The sequence below is a fragment of the Phacochoerus africanus genome, chromosome 5 (genome assembly GCF_016906955.1).
Source record: "Phacochoerus africanus isolate WHEZ1 chromosome 5, ROS_Pafr_v1, whole genome shotgun sequence".
NCBI lineage: Eukaryota > Metazoa > Chordata > Mammalia > Artiodactyla > Suidae > Phacochoerus > Phacochoerus africanus.
Window position 1 is genome coordinate 114903026 of NC_062548.1, and position 20423 is coordinate 114923448.

Here is a 20423-nt window from a genome sequence, read left to right on the forward strand (position 1 = left end):
TTTGCATTGATCATATCATTAGCACTGCCCTTATCACATCATTAATTGATAAGCCCTGATTATATCTTCATTAAGGATTTTAAACTGGGATGACTGAAACAGTGATAATAACAAAAGTAAAGTTCAGAGAGGATTTCTTTTTAAGGAAAAATTATTTGATTTTAGATTATATAACAGTTGGAATGTCTCATGCCTGACTACATGACCCAAGACTAAGGTTTGATATGTTGCTTTTTTCCCTTGGCCTCACTCTAAAATCTGAGTCCTCCTCAGATAATACATAATAATACATACCCGTGTTTCAGATGGACTAGCCTATGTGTCATAAGGCTTATGACAACATAAGGTAAAGAGAAACAATGTCATTTAGTTAGTATAAAAGTGTGCAGTCTGGAGTTCCCATGATGGCACAGAGGGAACAAATCCGACCAAGAACCATGAGGTTGCGGGTTCCATCCCTGGCCTTGCTCAGTGGTTAAGGATCCGGCGTTGCTGTGAGCTGTGGTGTAGGTCACAGACGCTGCTGGGATCTGGCGTTGCTGTGGCTTTGGCTAGGCCGGCAGCTGTAACTCCGATTAGACCCCTAGCCTGAGAACCTCCATATACCATGGGTGCAGCCCTAAAAGGCAAAAAACAAACAAAAAAAATGTGCGGTCTATTCAGATAATACTGGATTCCCATCTTGCTGTTTTTATTGCTGCTGTTTTACTCTGCAACTGTGACTTTTCTGAGTTTGTTTCTTCATCAGTAAAATGAATGTCATAGTGCCACTTCAGGATTTCTTGGGGAGGCTAGGTGTTAAACGAGACTACCTTAAAAGGTACCTAGCACACGATTGGTGATTGTGATGCATGTAGATTTATAAAGAATGCCCCCATCTATCCCCCTTATCAAAAATTAACTATTTTGTCCTTAATAAATGTCATAGACATGATTATGTAAAACTTGTTTGTTGAACACATTGTTTTGAGAAAAAAATTTTAAGGTAGAAAAACATTTTTTAACTTTAAAAGCAAGAAGTTGCTTGTGTGTGAAAGAAGGATGCAAGCATTGATAACCATCTATTGCGAGCATTTTAACATAAAAGCCTGGAAGAGAGCGTCAACTCTTCGCGTCTGTCTTGGAGAATGGTGAATTGAGTTGTCTGAAACCACAGACCTTAGGTGACTTCAACCACCTGGTATGGACTGAACAAAGAAAATTTTGCTGGCAGAGGCCACTACTGGGAATTAGAAGCTACTGAGGCAGTAAGAGACTGATCATTGTTCCTGATAGTATCGTGTTACCCTTACACTGGCCATCTATCCCCCAATTAAGCCCACTCCCTTGTTAAGCCTATTGAGGGAAAATGAATGTAAACGTTTACTGGTCCAGCATATGTATGATCAGTAATTTTTCTTTGTATTGACTATGCTTTGTCATCCTGAAACAATAGGTTTTACATTTAACCTTGAGTTAATACTCAGAACAAAACAGAAATGAGTAATACTTGTTTCTTCCTCTATAGGACCTATGTATCCTAAACCAGGGTGTCAGGGCTCTCATCCAGGGACAGGATGAAAGTACAGTTCCATTTACAGCTCCCATAAATCAGGTGGCCCGATTTTCATCTCAAATCCCTCAAAGATCTGCTTGTTTTCTGATGTGACTGGCAGAGCCCCTTACTCTCCAGGTCCTTTGGCTGTGCCCACAGCATGTGAAAGTTCCTGGACCAGGTATCAAACCAGAGCCACAGCAGTGTCAATGCTGTGTCCTTAACCACAAGACTACCAGGGAACTTCTGATTTCCCACTGAAATATCAAAGCCTAAACATAGAGTGTGACTACTCTTGATATCTACAGGGGCTAGTTTGAATAAAATATAAGTGCTTCTGTTCTGCTTTCTGTAAATATTTGTTCAGATTATGGTTGGAATCCAGATCACTCCATACAGCCTTTCATCAGGGACTTCATTCTTAATGCTTTCACCAATTCCTTAGTCCTTAGGAGACTGCTGGAAGACTTCTGTGGCAGCTTATTTTCACTACCGAAAGCAGGATTTCATCAAAGGAAGCAATAGAGCCTATTAGTTAGGAATTCAGGCTGTAGTAGAGATAGACCTGGGTTCAAATGTCACTCTATCACCTTGGATAAATCATTTAACCTTTCTTTTTTTTTTTGTCTTTTGTTGTTGTTGCTATTTCTTGGGCCGCTCCCACGGCATATGGAGGTTCCCAGGCTAGGGGTTGAATCGGAGCTGTAGCCACCGGCCTACACCAGAGCCACAGCAACGCGGGATCCGAGCCACGTCTGCGACCTACACCACAGCTCACGGCAACGCCGGATCGTTAACCCACTGAGCAAGGGCAGGGACCGAACCCGCCACCTCATGGTTCCTAGTCGGATTCGTTAACCACTGCGCCACGACAGGAACTCCTCATTTAACCTTTCTAAGCCTCTATTTCCTTATCTGCAAAGTGGAGATAATAGTATCTACCTTAGAGTTGGCTGTGAATATTAAGTGATGTTATGAATATAAAATGCTTAACATATTGCATGGGACATTTTAAACATCTAGTAAACCTTCAAATATGAATGAACAAATAAAAATAATGCTTGGGGGTGTTACAAGAGACTATACTGTCAGTTAAATTTGTTTAGTGGTTACTATGGCCACGGAATGGAACAATGTGAGGCGTGACCCCTATGTTAAACAGTCTTAAGAATCTAGTTTCTCTTTTAGTAAAACTTTAGTAACCACTGCCAATCTCATAAGGAGGAGGTAAAAATAAATACATAAAATTTTGAAATAATGTGGGTGTTATTACAGAATTAGTGAGAACCATAAGACATCTGCCAGTCCTACCTTCAGATGGTTGAAAACCTGGGGAAAGGCTTTATAAGAAGTAAAAAGGAGAGTTCTCATGTGGCTCAGCAGAAACGAATCTGACTAGTATCCATGAGGACTCAGATTCAATCCCTGGCCTCGCTCAGTGGGTTAAGGAGCCGGCATTTCCATGAGCTGTGGCGTAGGTTGCAGATGTAGCTCAGATCCCGTCTTGCTGTTGTTGTGACTGTGGCTGTGGCCAGTGGTACAGCTCTGATTAGGCTACTAGCCTGGGAATTTCCATATGCTGTAGGTGTGGCCCTAAAAAGGCCAAAATAAAATAAAATAAAATAGAAAAAAAAAAGATTAAAAAAAAAAGTAAAAAGGATCACTGCTGGTAGAATGTTATTCTGATTCTGTTTCAAATTGAGAAATGTCAGAGGAATTTATATTTAAATTATAATTTAAATGAAAATTAGGGTGTGGTTGACAAAGTATTTCCAGTTCATGTGATTATTTTCAAATTAATATATCATTGTTCGAAACCACTTAAATCCCAACAAAAAAGACTTATGCAAATAAATTATGGTATTATACCATGTCACAACTAAAAAATCAGGTTTTCTTTTTTTTTTTTTTTGCAATTTCTTGGGCCGCTCCCACGGCATATGGAGGGTCCCAGGCTAGGGGTCGAATCGGAGCTGTAGCTGCCAGCCTACGCCAGAGCCACAGCAATGCAGGATACGAGCCACGTCTGCAACCTACACCACAGCTCACGGCAACGCCGGATCGTTAACCCACTGAGCAAGACCAGGGATCGAACCCGCAACCTCATGGTTCCTAGTCGGATTCGTTAACCACTGCACCATGACGGGAACTCCTAAAAATCAGGTTTTCAAAGACTAAATAATGACATAAAGAAATGCTTAATATATATATATATATATATATATATATATATATATAAAGAAATGCTTAATATATATATAAAGAAATGCTATATATATATATATATATATATATATATATATATATTTTTTTTTTTTTTTTTTTTTTGGCTGTCCTGCAGCATATAGAGTTCCAGAGCCAGGGGCTAGGGATCAGTTCCTAGTCACGGTTGCGTCCTACGCTACAGTTGCAGCAACACTGGATCCTTAATCCACTGTGCTAGGCCAGGGATTGAACCTGCCTCTCAGCCCTCCAGAGATGCTGCCAATCCTGTTGTGCCACAGAAATGCTTTAAGATAAGTGAAAAAATTCTGTTGAACTCCAGAAATACTTTATGATAAGTGAAAAAACTCAAGCAGAGATATAGTATGATTCTGTTTTTTAAAAAGAGAAAACAAATAGAAAAGTATATAGTATTACAAATCTTTAACCATCAAAACAGTATGGTATTGGCATAAAAAAATTCAAAATCAGTGGAACAGAATAGACAGCCTATGGAGTTCCTGTCGTGGCTCAGTGGTTAACGACTCCGACTAGGAACCATGAGGTTGCAGGTTCGATCCCTGGCCTTGCTCAGTGGGTTACGGATCCAGTGTTGCCGTGAGCTGTGGTGTGGGTCGAAGACACAGCTCGGATCCCACGTTGCTGTGGCTCTGGCATAGGCCAGCGGCTATGGCTCTGATTCGACCCCTAGCCTGGGACCCTCCATATGCTGAGGAAGCGGCTCAAGAAAAGGCAAAAAGACAAAAACAAAACAAAGAAAAAACAAAACAGAATAGACAGCCCAGAAATAAACCCACACATACATGGTTAATTTATGATAAAGCAGCCAAAAATATATAGTTGGAGAAAGAGCATCCCTTCAATAAATGGAGTTGGAAAAACTGGACAGCCACACTTAAAAGAATGAAATTGGATCACTATCTTACACCGTACACAAAAATCAATTCAAAATGGATTAAAGGAGTTCCCATAATGGCTCAGCGGAAATGAATCTGCCTAACTTTCATGAGGACACAGGTTTGATCCCTGGCCTCACTCAGTGGGTTAAGGATTGGGTGTTGCCTTGAGTGTAGTAGGTAGCAGACTTGGCTCAGATCTCACGTTGCTGTGGCTGTGGTGTAAGCTGGCAACTACAGCTCCAATTTGATTCCTAGCCTGGGAACCCCCATAAGCCATGGGTGTGGCCCTGAAAAGACAAAATAGACAAAATGGATGAAAGACTTGAATGTAACACCTGAAACCATAAAACCCTTAGAGAAACAGAAGATAAGATCCTTAACATTGGTCTTTGGCAATTGTTTTCTGGATTTCACATCAAAAGCAAAGACAACAAAAGCAAAAATAAACAGTGAGACTACATCAAACTAAAAAGCTTCTGTATACTATAGGAAACCATCAACAAAATGAAAAGACAACCTATAGAATGGGAGAAAATATTTTCAAATCATGTATCTGACAAGAGTTTAATAACCGAAATATACAAAGAACTCCTACAACTCAACTGAAAAAAAATCCAATTAAAAAATGGACAATGGAAATAGAAACAGTTTAGACATAGAGAACAGACTTGTGGTTGCCAAAGGGGAAAGGCGGTGGGGGGCAGAGGAAATGGAGTGGGAGCTTGAGTTAGTAGATTCAAACTGTTGTAAATAGAATGATAGGGAACTACAGTCAATAGCCTATGATAAATCATAATGGAAAAGAGTATATGTATAACTGAATCACTTTACTATACAACAGAAATTAACTCGACATTGTAAATCAACTATACTTCAATTTGAAAATTAGGCAGAGGAAATGAATAGACATTTTTCCAAAGAAGACATACAAATGGCCAACAGATAAGTGAAAGGTGTTCAACACAGTGAAGAGGGAAATGCAATAATGCATAATAAGCAGGGAAATGCACATCAAAACCACAAGGAGATAATCATCTCACACTTGTTAGAATGGCTGTTAACAAGAAATAGCAAGTGTTGGTGAGGACGTGGAGAAAAGGGAACCCCTGTGCAGTGCTGGATGCAGCCATTGTGGAAAACAGCATGGAGGTTCCTCAAAAAATTAAAAAAAAAAAAAAAAAAAGCCAAACTCATAGATATACCACAAAATGGTGGCTGCCAGAGGTGCTGGAGAGAGGCGGGGAACTGGCGAAGATAGTGGACAGTACAAACTTCCAGTAATAAGTGAGTTCTGGGGATATAATGTATAGCATGGTGACTGTAGTTAACAATATTGTATATTTGACAGTTGCGAAGAGAGTGTATCTTAAAATTTCTCATCTCTAGAAAGAAAATACTTTAACTATGTGTACCGGTGGATGTTAACTTGTTAATCCTTTGCAACAAATACCAAGTCATTATGTTGCAAACCTATGCTAATATAAAGTTATATGTGAATTTTATCCCAATTTAAAAAAGTGGATAGAAAAAAAACAATAGTTAATCACTGATAAAGCTGGATGGTGAGATTACAAGTAAATTTATTTTTTTCTTAAAACTTATTTTGAATAAAATAAACATTTCAAAGAAAATAGTTTGGGTTCTTAAAATACTTGAAATTCACGGTATATTAGGTTTCAATTTAATAAAAGTCACATTCAAATTTCTTAGTTCAGGTAAGCTATCACAAAATAGATACCAAGGCAAAAAGTAGTAACTGAAAAAGGGAATACTTTCAATACTAATATAACCCATATGGTTGTAATATATAAATTATTATGTACCCCTGCCTATCAGGACTGACTACATACAGGTCAACAGATAAATTGGACTAATAATTTGCATAAATCTGGCATATTGCTAAATCATACCTTGAGGATAGCTATAAGCTTGAGAAGGATCAACTATTATGTCCATTGAGAATGAATTGTGTGATTCTTGAGACTGTTTCTCCACCACCTCTACTGTATCGCTGGATGAAGATGATGAAGACAATCCCAGTCTAACATATCTTCCTTTTTTACCACAGAGTGAACAATCTACTGGCGTGGCACTAGGTCCCCGGGGCAATTGAACTTCATCTCTGTTGTAGTTTCTAACAGCTCCACTGTGATGCACAGAGCGTTCTCGTTGCCATATATAATGGGTTGGAGCAATGGCCATAACCTAAAGTGGAAAGCTTTCTTTTAGAATTTTTAACAGAATTTTCTTTTCTTTTTTTTTTCTTTCTTTCTTTCTTTCTTTTTTTTTTTTAGGGCAGCATCCACAGCATATGGAAGTTGAATCGGAGCTATAGCTGCCAGGCTGCGCCACAGCCACAGCAACACCAGATCCGAGCCCTGACTGTGACCTACATCATAGCTCATGGCAATGCCAGATCCTTAACTGACTGAGTGAGGCCAGGGATTGAACCCATATCCTCATGGATCCTCATGGATTGAACTCCCAGAATTATAAAATTTAGTAAAATTAAGTACAAAAATTGTAACTCAAGAATAGCTATCTCTAAAATAGATCTAAAAATTCGTCACTGAAGTTTTAAAAAAAAAGCATCTCCAGATTAGACAGTATTACTTATATATTCATTGCTTGGATCCTTAAGATAATAATTGACAAAGTATTTAAATTATTTCAAACAGAAAATAGAACTGAAGCAACTTTCCAAGTCTTTCAATTCTGGACGTTCTAAGTCTGGGAAAGATAATACAGTTAGCCCAAAACAATAATCATTTTTAACTTTGGAATGTATTGGGTTGAAAATAATATATTTAATTGAAGTTTCCAGCTATATATGTTAGGCTAATTGTAAAATGTTTGCAATTGTGGCAAGAAATACAGTGAATAAGAACATAGGTAAATTGTTTAACCTCTCTGTTCCTGTTTTCTCATCTGTAGTATGGACAGAATAATTGTGTCTATTTTAGAGAGTTGTTACAAGGATTAGATGAGGAATTATTTAGAAAGTACTTAAATTCCCCACTACATTTCAGCCATTGTTCTCTAGTGTTAGATAAAACACTGCCTTTAGAATCAGGATAGACTTAGTTTCTTATTCTGGCTCTGCCACTTGCTAGTTGTATGATGCTGTACAAGTTACTTAAACTTTCTGAGCCTCGATTTCTTTACATCTAAAACTGGGGGGTACTCTCTGCCTCATAGGACATCCCTGAAGATTAAATATATGTAAAGTTTTTATCATATAATAAACATCTGGCAAATGATAGCCATTTAAGAAGACAAACTAGGGAATTGTACCTACCTGCTGATCTCACAGGTGTCTAAAACTTCTAAATAGAATGTTAAATGTTACTTCTAAGAAAAATGTTTAGTTGCACTTATCAATGACCCAAGGTAAATGAGAACTGTAGGATTTGAGAGCTAGACAGTGCTTTATTAATTGCCCAGACCATTAATTTTCAAACTTTGTTGAGGAGCCCTAGGTTTCACAGACAGTAGGGGTCCCAGGAGGGGCTAAGGGAAGACAGAGCAGGCAGAGAACCCTAATTTGGGGGACTGTGTGTAAAATTTTGTTTGGAAAAAAAGAAGAAAGAAGGTTTTTGATGTTAAGAATGAAAACCTTAGAAATCCCAGATTAAAACCAGTTTCCCCTTACTACTCAGCCATAAGAAAGAAAATAATGCCATTTGCAACAACATGGATGCAACTAGAGATTATCATTCTAAGTAAGTCAGAAAGAGAAAGACAAATACCATATGATATCACTTATATGTAGAATCCAAAATGTGGCACAAATGAACCTATCTATAAAACAGAAACAGACTCAGACATAGAGAACAGACTTATGGTTGCCAAGGGGGAGGTGGGAGGGAGTGGGATGGACTGGGAATTTGAAGTTAGCAGATGCAAACTGTTACATTTAGAATGGATAGACAATAAGGTCCTACTGTATAGCACAGGGAAATAGATCCAATCTCCTGGGATAGACCATGATGGAAGATAATATTAAAAAATGATGTGTATATATGTATGACTGGGTCACTTTGCTGTATAGCATAAATTGGCAGAACATTGTAAATCAGCTATACTTTAATTAAAAAATACAACCCCCCCAATTCCCTGAGAAAATGGGGTTATTGGGGCTCCCGCAAAATAATGCATAAGGAATACTGGTTATGATAATTTCTAAAGTATTGAATTTACAAAATCTTCTTAAATCCTTCGAAAAAGTTTTTGACCAAAGACATGTAATAAGGTTATATATCTTTTAAAAGACAGAAATAAATAAAGATGTTAACTCTAGGAGTTTCCATTATGGCTCAGCAGTAACAAACCCGACTAGCATCCATGAGGACTTGGGTTCAATCCCTGGCCTCACTCAGTAGGTTAAGGATCCAGCATTGCCATGAGCTGTGGTGTAGGTTGCAGACATGGCTGGGATCCCTCATTCCTGTGGCTGTGACGTAGGCCAGCAGCTGCAGTTCCACTTCCACCCCTAGCCCTGGAATTTCCATATGCTGCAGGGGTGGCCCTAAAAAACCAAAAAAAAAAAAAGTTAACTCTAAATATATGCATTTCTATGACAATGTAAAATTAGGTTCAAAGATACCCAAGGTGAGGAAGTAGAATATCAAATTTTCTTATTCCTTTATATTTATCTACTATTTTCCCTCAACATTTCTATATCTTTATTTTCTGTGTCTTTTCCCTTTATTTGTCTTAGTATTGCTTTTCCTTCAATGCCCAGTCTAAGTCCCGCTTTTCTAGAAATTCCAGATTTCAGATTTTGTTATATTGTTAATGCTATATTAGGATTCAGCATATACACGTTAGCACTCAGATATATCTTTTAGTTCATGTAACCTGTTCTGAAAGCCCCCTCCGAACCAGAATAGTCCCTCATACACCTCCCTCTCAAATGCCTTCTCCACAATTCTATGCAGTCATTAAATATTTCTTGATGATAGATGTAGGCTTATATTGCTCTAATTTCCTCTTAGAACTGCTTTTGCTGCATCCCATAGCTCTTGGAGTGTTGTCTCTTTGTTGTCATTTGCTTCTAGGCATTTTAAAATTTCTTCTTTCATGTCTTCAGTGATCCATTGGTTGTTCAGTAGCATGTTTAGTCTCCACAGGCTTGTGTTTTTTGCAGTTTTTTTCCTTATTGTTGATTTCCATTCATATAGTGTTGTGGTTAGAAAAGATGCTTGATGTGATTTCAATTTTCTTAATGTTACCAAGGCTTGATTTGTAACCCAGAATGTGATAAATCCTAGAGAATGTTCTGTGTGCATTCAGGAAGAATGCTTCTGGATGGAATGTTCTATAAAAATCTATTAAATCCATCTGATCTAATGTGTCATTTAAGTCCTGTGTTTCCTTGTTGATTTTCTGTCTGGAAGATCTGTCCATTGCTGTAAGTGGGGTGTTAAAGGCCCCCGCTATTATTGTGTTATTGTCAATTTCTCCTTTTAAGGTTGTGAGCAGTTGCCTTATATATTGAGGTTATCCTATATTGGGTGCATATATATTTACAATTGTTCTATATTCCTCTTTGATTGATTCTTTGATCATTATGTAATGTCCTTTGTCTCTTATACTATTCTTTATTTTAAGGTCTATTTTGTCCTAAATGAGTATTGCTACTCCAGCTTTCTTTTGATTCCAGTTTGCATGGAATATTTTCTTCCATTCTCTCACTTTCAATTTTTACGTGTCCCTAGAACTGAAGTGGGTCTCTTGAAGACAGTACATATATGGGTCTTGTTTTGTTATCCATTAATCCAGCCTATGTCTTTTGGTGAGGGGATTTCATCCATTTAAGGTAATTATTGATATGTATGTTCTTATTGCCATTTTATTAGTAACGGTTCTGGATTTGTTTTTGTTGCTCTTTTTTCTTCCCTTCTTCTCTTGGTGGTTTGATGACTATCTTTAGTGTTGCATTTGAGTTGCTTTTTCTTATTTGTGTGTGTATCTATTGTGGATTTTTGGTTTGCAGTTACCCTGAAGTTTTAATACAGGAATACACACACACACACACAAACACACACACGATTTTTTAAAGTTTCTTTTCTCTTAATTGCAAGTGCATCTCCAAGGTCCTTCATTTGTACCCCTTCTCAGGATTTCTGATTTTGGTAGCATATTTGTGGGTGGATGTTTTCCTACCTTTACTGTGTGTATGCCTTTACTGGTGAACTTGTCATTTGTGATATTTTTGCTTCTGGTTGTGGCCTTTTCCACCTAGAGAAGTTCCTTTAGTATTTGTTGTAAAGCTGGTTTAGTAGTGCTGAATTCTCTTAGCTTTTTCTTGTCTTTAAAGCTTTTGATTTCTCCTTCAAATCTGAATGACAGCTTTGCTAGGTAAAGTAATCTTGGTTTGGAGAATTTTTTCCTTTCATAAGTATATCATGCCACTCTCTTCTGGCCTGCAGAGTTGGTGCTGAAAAATCTGCCCATAACGTTATTGGTGTTGCCTTTTATGATGTTAATTTCTTTTCTTCTAGGGGCTTTCAATATTTTCTCGTTGTCTTTAATTTTGCTCAATTTTATTAATATGTGTCTTGGGATGTTCCTCCCTGGGTTTATTTTATATGGTACTCATTGTGCTTCCTGGATTTGAGGGAGTGGTTCCTTTCCCATGTTAGGGAAGTTTTTGGCTGTTATCTCTTCAAATATTTTCTCTGGCCCTTTCTTTCTCTCTTTTCATTCTGGCACCCCTATAACACAGATGTTGGTGTGTTTAACGTTGTCCCAGAATTCTCTTAGACTATTTTCATTTCTTTTCAATCTTTTTTCTCTTTTCTGTCCCACATCAATAATTTCCACTAGTCTGTTCTCCACCTCACTTATTCCGTCTCCTGTATTCTGCTGTTGGTTGTTTCTAAAGAATTTATTTCAGTTATTCTATTTTGCATCTCTCCTTGCTTAATCCTTAAGTCTTGTATTTTTTTGCTCGATATTTCTTGTAATTTATCAATCTTTGCCTCCAGTTTATTTCTAATATCTTGAATCATCTTCATTATCATCAGTCTAAAGTCTTTTTCATGGAGGTTGATAATGTCCAGATCACTTAGATGTTTTTGTTTTCTTGCTCCCTTCCCTGAGTTATATATAATACTCTGCCTTTTCATTTTGCATAGATTTTTGGTGTGGTGTCCTTTTTGCAGACAATAGAGTTGTGGCCTGTCTTGCTTCTGATGTCCACCCCCTTGTGGCTGAAGGTGTTACAGGGGCTTGCTGTAGGCTTCCTGATGGAAGGGACTGGTGCCTGCCCACTGGTAGGCAGAGCTGATTCTTACCCCTCTGGTTGTTGGGGCTTTGTCTCTGGGTTGAGATTAGAGGTGGTTATGTGTTTGGGGGTGGTCTTTAGGCAGCCTGTTTGCTGATGGACGAGACTGTGATCCCACCTGGATTACTGTTTGGCCTGGAGCTTCTCAGCCCTCATGGGTAGGGCCAGATTTTTCCAAAATGGCCACCTCTAGAGTAACACAGGCTGATGATTATTCCTGAGATCTCTGCCCCCAAAGTCCTTCCCACACAATGAGCCACAGTCACCCTGTGTTCCCAGGAGATCCTCTAAGAACAACAGGCAGGCCTCACCCAGATTCCTATGGAATCTCTGCTTTGCCCTGGGATGCAGTGCACATGAAAGCCTGCATGTGCCTTTCAAGAATGGGGTCTCTGTGTATATATATGTATTTTGTTGTTGTCTTGGGGTAAAAGCAACATACATTTGTATATAAACACATTTTCTAAACTAATCAACTTGAGAAATGGAGGATAGATGTCAGAGAAAACAGAACACTGGGAAGCCATTAGATGTGAAGTCAAGTTCTGGCTCTGCCACTTAATTGATGTATCATCTTGGTAAATCTCAACCTCCTTGGTCCTCAGTTTCATCAGCTATAAAATGAGAATGCTACAACCCTCACAGGTATTTTTGTGAGGATAAGAAGATAATTTTTTTGGGGGGGGGCTATGTCTGAGGTATGTGTAAGTTCCTAGGCCAGGGATCAAACCCACAGCACAGCTGTGACCCAGACCACTGCAGTGACCACAGATACTTAACCTGCTGCACCACAAGGGAAATATTAAGAAATTAATTTATATGAAAATATAAATTTGTAAGGCAAAATGCAAATGTATAATTATGGTAAGCTAGTTTCCAGCTACCATCGTAAGTTTATTTTAGGATGCGTGACTGAAAAATGGGTTGGCATTAACTTTTTTTTTTTCCCTGTCTTTTTGCCTTTTCTAGAGCCGCTCCGGCGGCATATGGAGATTTCCAGGCTAGGGGTCTAATTGGAGCTATAGATGCTGGCATACGCCAGAGCCACAGCAACGTGGGATCCGAGCCAAGTCTGCCACCTACACCACAGTTCACGGCAACACTAGATCCTTAACCCACTGAGCAAGGCCAGGGATCGAACCCGCAACCTCATGGTTCCTAGTCGGATTTGTTAACCACTGCACCACGACAGGAACTCCAGCACTAACTTTCTAACAGCAGGTCTTGCTACTATAATGAAGCAAACTTCAGGACAAGTGTGATGTAATACTTTTTTATAATAAACTTCCACAACGCTGAACTTGGAGTCTTACTCATAAATGAATACTTGAGAGAGAGCAGGATAAAATCTACTAGATAATTTATTTTTCTATATACCAACATGATTCAAATGTACCTGATTTGAACAACCAAAGGAGGGGAAAAAAAACTTACCTATCTGGATATCTGGATAAGGGGCAGTGCAAAGGGAGCTCAGTGAATAACTGTTTTATAGTTTTGCTTGTTTTTTTAATTTTATTTTTTATTGAAGCATAGTTGATTAACAATATTCCAGGCATAAAGTGATTCAATTTTATATTGTTTTTCAGATTCTTTTCTATTATAGGTTATTACAAGATATTGAATATAGTTCCCTGGCTATACAGTAGATCCTTGGTTTTTTCCATAGATATGAAGGTATAAAAAAGAATCAGAAGTTTTAAGTTCATTTTGTCAGTCAGTGATATTTACCGAGTACCTACTACAAGTCAGGCACTGTTCTAGACAATGCAGATGCAATAAACACCACATAAAGACCTTTCTGGAATTTACATTCTAGTAGGGGGAAATAGACATTAGCAAGACAAGTAAAATAGACTATATTATATAGTGTTTTAAGTGCTACAAAGAAAACTAGGAAAAGTACAGAGTAATAGTGAGATGTAGTACTTGTTATTTTAACAGCTTTATTGAGTATAACTCAAATACCATAAAATTCACCCATTTACAGTGTACAATTTAATGGCTTTTGGTATATTGGGGGTTGCACAATCATTACCAAAGTCAATTTTATTTTACTTTATTGTTTTATTTTTTTGGCTGTGCCTGTGGCATGCACAAGTTCCCAGGTCAGGGACTGAACTTACGCCACAACAGTGACCCGAGCTACAGCAGTGACAACGCTGGATCCTTAAGTCGCTGAGACACCAGGGAACTCCCCAGTCAATTTGAAAACATTTTTATCACCATAGAGAGAGCAGTCATACTCCAGTCCTCCTTCCCTGGAGTCCCAGGCAACTACTTTCTGTCTCTTTGGATATTCTTCACACTTGATATAAATGGAATCATACAACATGTGGTCCTTATGACTGGCTTCTTTCACTTAGCATAATGTTTTCAGGGTTCATCCATGTATCAGTACTTCATTCATTTGAATTGCCAAGTCATGTATCATTGTATGGCTATTCTGTCTATCCATTCATTAGCTGATGGACATTTGGGTTGTTTGCACAACTACTGCCTTGACTATTATGAATAAGGCTATGAACATTCATATACAGGTTTTTGTGTGGACACAGTTTTCATTTCCTTTGGGTATAAAACTAGGACTTCTAGGTAATATGGTAACTCTGTTTACCATTTGAAGAACTGCCAAACTGTTTTCTGAAGCAACTACATTGTTTTACATTTCCACCAGAAGTGTATGAAGGGTCCAGTTTCTCCACATCCTTGCCAATACTTGTTATACTGTCTTTTTAAACAATTACAGCCATCCTCCTGGGTATAAAGTGATATCTCCTTGTGGTTTTGATTTTGCATTTTTCTGATGGCTAATGATGTTTCTTTTGAGCTGATTTTGCCTATTTGTATATATTTTTTGAAGAAATGCATATTCCGATCCTTTGGTCTTAAAAAATTGAGTTGTCTATTACTGAGTTGTAAAAGCTCTTTATGTATTTTATATTTCCTTACATTAAAAATTATTATAGTTGATTTACAATGCTCTGTCAACTTCTGCTATACAGCAAAGTGACCCAGTCACATTCTTTTTCTCGCATTATCTTCCATCATGTTCTATCATAAATGATTGGATATAGTTCCCAATGCTCCAGTCATACATATATATGCATTCTTTTTTTCATATTATCTTCCATCATGTTCTATCACAAGTGATTGGATATAGTTCTCTGCGCTACAGAACAGGTAGATACAAGTCCCTTATAAGGTAGATGATTTACAAAAATATTCTCCTACTTTGTGGGTTTCTCTTCACTTTCTTAGTGGTATCCTTTAAAGAACAGTTTTGAAATTTGATGATGTCCATTTTATCTATATTTTCTACTGTTACTTGTGCTTCTGGCATTATTTCTAAGAAAACTAATCCAAAGTCATAACCCTTATGTTTTAAGAATTTTACAGTTTCTGGCTCTTAAATTTTAGGTCTTGATCCATTTTGAGTTAGTTTTTATATATAACATGGAGTACGGGTCCAAGTGCATTCTTTTGCACATGGACATCCAGTTGTTTGGGCACAATTTGTTTAAAAAACACCTATTCCCCATTGTATTTTCTTAGCTCTTGCCAAAACTCAATTGAACATAAATGTGAGGACTTATTTATGGACTCTTCAATTTTTATTCCATTGAGATATTACTCAAGGGTGGTAAGAAAAGTTTCTCCAAGGTGACATTTAAGCAGAGTCCTGAAAGAAGTTAGGACATGAAGCATACTAATATCAGGGGGAAAGCAATCCAGGTAAGAGGAATGGCAAATGCAAAGACCCTGAGGTGGGAGTGCCTTTGGTCTGTCTGAGTAATAACAAGAAGGCCAGCATAGCTGGAGTGGAGTGAACAAAGATGGGAGATAAAGTGAAAATAGAGGAGAGTTGGCAGACCATGTATGTAAAGCCATGATAAGGACTCTGCCTTTTACCCTATGTGAGATGAGAAGCCTTTGGATGCTTCTGAGTAGAAAAGACATGATTTGAGTTTCTAAAAGATTAACTCTGGCTGCTATGAAGAAAAGACTGTAGGGAAGAAAGATCAAAAGGGACACTACTTGGAAAGTTATTACAATAGTTGAGGCAAGAGATGACAAAGCAGGGTTTAGTGGTGGAGGTGGTGAAAAATGGTAGGATGCTTGCTTTCTTTAAGGTATAGATGTGAAAAAAATAAGTCTAGGGTCACAGTTTTTTGGTCTGAACAACTAGAATGATGAAGTTACCCAGTTATTAACATGTGGAAGGTTGCAGGAGGAACAAGTATGGAGGTCTATGTAGGAGAGTCAGAAACTCAATTTTCAGCATGTTAAGTTTGAGGTATCTATTAGATAATGAAATATAAAGAGGAAATTGGGCATATAGATCTAGAATTAGGGGAGAGATCTGCTTGTTCTCAGTGTTAAAGCCTTGAGAGACTAAACTTTTCTGTAAATCCCACTATGCAACTGGCTTTCCAGGTGTCTAAAACTTTGTAATCTTTTGCACTTACATCATTAAGCCACCCAATTCGCTGGCTCTTTAACAGACTGGTGCCAGCCACTGAGGAAATTCCAGTCCAATGGATTAAATTAAAGTTGTTGCAGTTAGAGTGCTAGTCACTGCCTCTTAAGAGTAGGTGGGCAGTCAGCCATGAGGTAAGCATTGCCTATCTGGGCCTCTTGTCTCCAGTGTCCCCTCCATGCAGTTAGCTGAGTGTTCCATGGGGCTTGAAGCATTTACTTAGACAAAAATCGGAATGTTCAAATAAGGATGGCAATAGGTGTACAAATTACTCACTCCTGATCTGGGGAGGTAGTGACAAAAAAGAACAAGACAGGACTTTTTTAATGCCCTGTAATTGGAATGAGTCCTTTCAATCCCTTAATGAAGATCCATTAATTTGGGGGGAGGGTACCCAACATTTCATATTTTTCTACTGAACTTAATCTTGCAAAGACTTGGCTGATGTACAGGATTCTTGGTTACTTCTGAATCCTTGCATTTCCTCCAAAATTCAACAATCCTAATTTAATCTATAAACATGCATAACTGCTATATCTTCAACTCATTAATACACATAATTAACAAGGTTCAGTCTGGGTAGAGTTCTGTGATACACCTCTAAAGTTTTTCCTCAGGTTTGACAGTAATTCATCAATAAGCTCCTTTAGCCTGTAGTCATTTTACTGGATATGACTTCATTTAATTACAGAATTATCTAGCCCCAATTTACCAAACTTTTCTGAACTAGTACTAGTTTACAGTGATCAATACCTTCTACTTATTTTTGTTTTTGTTTTTGTCTTTAGGACCACACCCATAGCATACAGAGGTTCCAAGGCTAGGGTTCCAATCAGAGCTACAGCTGCCGGCCTACACCACAGCCACAGCAACACCAGCACCAAGCCACGTCTGCAACCTACACCACAGCTCATGGCAGCGCCTGATCCTTAACCCACTGAGTGAGGCCAGGGATCGAACCTGCAACCTCATGGTTCCAGCTAGATTCATTTCTGCTGTGCCACAACAGGAACTCCCTATTTAATTTTCTACTCCAAAATTTTTTAGTTTGAAACATTAACTATCTTCATTGAAAACCAGAATATTAGAAAAATAACTAATTTTTAGCATCTTTCTGCTTTATAGTAACAGATTCTGGCTTTAAGGAAACTTTATGTATTCTATGTGAAAAGAGGTATAGTTTTAAAACTTATTTAAATTTATTTAAATTTTATACCAAGTAGTTCACATTTTAACTTCGGGTACTTGAAATTTTGATAGTTAATGGAATGTTCAGGTCCAGTGTTATTACCATGAAGTATTTTGGAATGTGCACATTATTCTTTCCCAATATATTGGTGATCTTTTGGAATATAAAAATACACTAAAATAGAAATATTTACTATGGAATTAGCTGCTCTGAAAAACAGAAATGACAATTTTTAATTATTGTAGTAGAAAATTAAAACAACACTGTAGTACACAAGTTATATTCATGGGATCATCAGGTTAATGGTTTAACCCTTTGTACACAAAAAAAGAAACATTAGAAACAAATTAAAAAACAAGACAAGGAAAATTACATAAAGAGAAGACAGAGATTATATATATAAAGTATTTAAAAATCTTACCTCCTCACAGCATCTCCTGCTTACAATAGCTCTATAGTCAATTCTATCCCAGAGTTGGTCCCTTAACTTTAAGAAATCAGGGAATAATTTTCTCCAGTTTTTCCCTAAAGCCCATGGAAAAATTTCATATTTGGATTCTTCTTCATCTTCTTCAACTGTATTAGCCAGATACCTAACAAAGAAGACAAAAACTCAAAAAAGAAATGGATAAAGGACAGGAACTGACAATCACGCACACACAAACACACATACACCAAATTTCTTATAAACACATAAAAGATGTTCGACCTGTATATAATTAAAGAAACATAGATCAAAACAGATACAGTGGATTTTACCTTGTTGATTTCTGGATATTTTTATATTCCTATAAATCTTGAGATTTGTTCTAGCACGTAGTTATTTGGAAACCAGTCTGATTCTTTCAAGTCTTGCTTCCATGATTTGTTAGGAGGAGGATCTGGAGCAATATTCAGTCTGGGGCTAATTACTCTCAACTAAGGCAGGATGTTTTTGAGTACTCAGTACTGAAGTACTCAATGTGAATTATACGTTTTTTTGTTTGTTTTTTTTTTCAGTCTGGCTGGTAGGAACAGGAACTATTTCCAGCCCTGAATGAATGCTAGGCACTGTGTTACCTCAAATCTTTTCTTATGGTCTTTCAAATATCTGAGGAGAATCAGGCATGTATAAAAGCAGGAAAATACAACAGATAAGAAGAAGAATTATCAGTCAATCAAAACTGACACACATGGTAGAAGTAACAGACAAGGACACTAAAACAGTTATGATTATTCCAGATGTTCCAAAAGATAAGCAGACACATTGAGATATGTTTCATCATTTCTAGAGATGAAACTATGTGTACAATGAAAAATACACTGAGTGGGGTTAACAGCAGATTAAATTTTGCAGAAGAAAAGATTTGTGCATTGAAGACATAGCAATATAAACTATCCACAGTGAAATACACAGAACAAAAGAAACAGAAATAAAGAGCATCAATAAACTGTGAGATAAACTGGAAACCCTAAGGGTGGATAGTGGACAGAAAAAACATTTAAAGAAATAGTGACTGAAAATTCTCAAAATTTGACAAAAACTATAAACTCACAAAGAAGCTCTATGAACTCCAATGCATAAAAAATGAAGAAAATTATACCAAGCATATCAAAATTTCTTTTGCGGAGTTCCCATTCTGACACAGTGGAAATGAATCCCACTAGTAACCATCAGGTTGCGGGTTTGATCCCTGGCTTCGCTCAGTGGGTTAAGGATCCAGCGTTGCCATGGGCTGTGGTGTAGGTCACAGACATGGCCAGGATCCTGTGTTGCTGTGGGTGTGATATAGGCCAGTGGCTACAGCTTCCGATTTGATACCTGGCCTGGGAACCTCCATATGCCGTGAGTGCAGCCTAAAAAGAAAAAAAATTTTTTTCTTTTGCATAGGGTTAATTAAATTTATTCAAATAAAGAATTAAGAACCTTCTATATATATGTTAGCCACTGAAAGATGCAAAAAAAAAAAAGATACAAATTCCTTTAAGGAGCCTACAGTCAAGATGAAAAGACAAGTATAAAACAAATACATAAGCAAAAGAGAATAAAGAAGAATGATAACAGAAATTTAGTGTTATAAGTATATACAGAAAGGAAAATAACTTGTTATAACTATAGCTGAGAAAATATTTAATGAAAACTTTTTTTTTTCTGGCTATACCTGTGGCATATGGAAGCTCCTAGGCCAGGGAATGAATCTGAGCCACAGCTGCAATCTATGCCACAGCTACCACAATGCCAGATCCTTAATCCACTGCACTGGGCTGGGGACTGAACCTGTGCCTCAGCAGTGATCTTGGCCACTGTAGCAACAGCACCAGATCCTTAACCTGCTGTGTCACAGTGAGAACTCCTTTAATGAGAACTACTTAGTGAGGCTGTAACAAAAGTATGATTAGATATAAAAATGGAAATTATAGTTCATGTTATTTTTAATATGGAGCTTATAATGCAACACAACCTCACAAGCTATGACACAGTGTAAGCTAACATAGTACTTTGCTGGTAATAACTTTACAAAAAGGGTCAAATCCAATTTCAGGCACTTGGTAAGGTTTAAATAAAGTGTTCTCTTGGTTTGTTTTTAATTTTCATATGAGAAAAAAACCCTACAAAATAGATATTGCATCAATACACAGATATAATAACTATCAAGAGACACATAAACAGTAATATAGCTTAGTGGTCAATGACTGATTTGGCTATTGGCAAGTCATGTCTGAATCTGTGCCCCAGCTCTACAGCTTACTAGCTTTTGTGATCTTGGAAAGTAATCTTCCTAAGTCTCAGTTTCCCCATCTGTAAAATGGAGATAAATTTAAAAATG

At 37.5% G+C, this 20423-nt stretch overlaps 1 protein-coding gene across 1 annotated transcript in view; it reads right to left on the minus strand.

Moving 5' to 3' along the window:
• The window catches only part of SPDYA (speedy/RINGO cell cycle regulator family member A), a 36123-nt gene that overhangs the window by 2316 nt on the left and 13384 nt on the right, over window positions 1-20423 (minus strand). The window contains exons 5-7 of the mRNA XM_047782356.1: window positions 18038-18209; window positions 6567-6861; window positions 6496-6498 (exon numbers count right to left, since the gene is read on the minus strand). Of these exons, the coding sequence (XP_047638312.1) occupies window positions 6496-6498; window positions 6567-6861; window positions 18038-18209 (470 nt within the window). The remainder of the gene's footprint in view (window positions 1-6495; window positions 6499-6566; window positions 6862-18037; window positions 18210-20423) is intronic.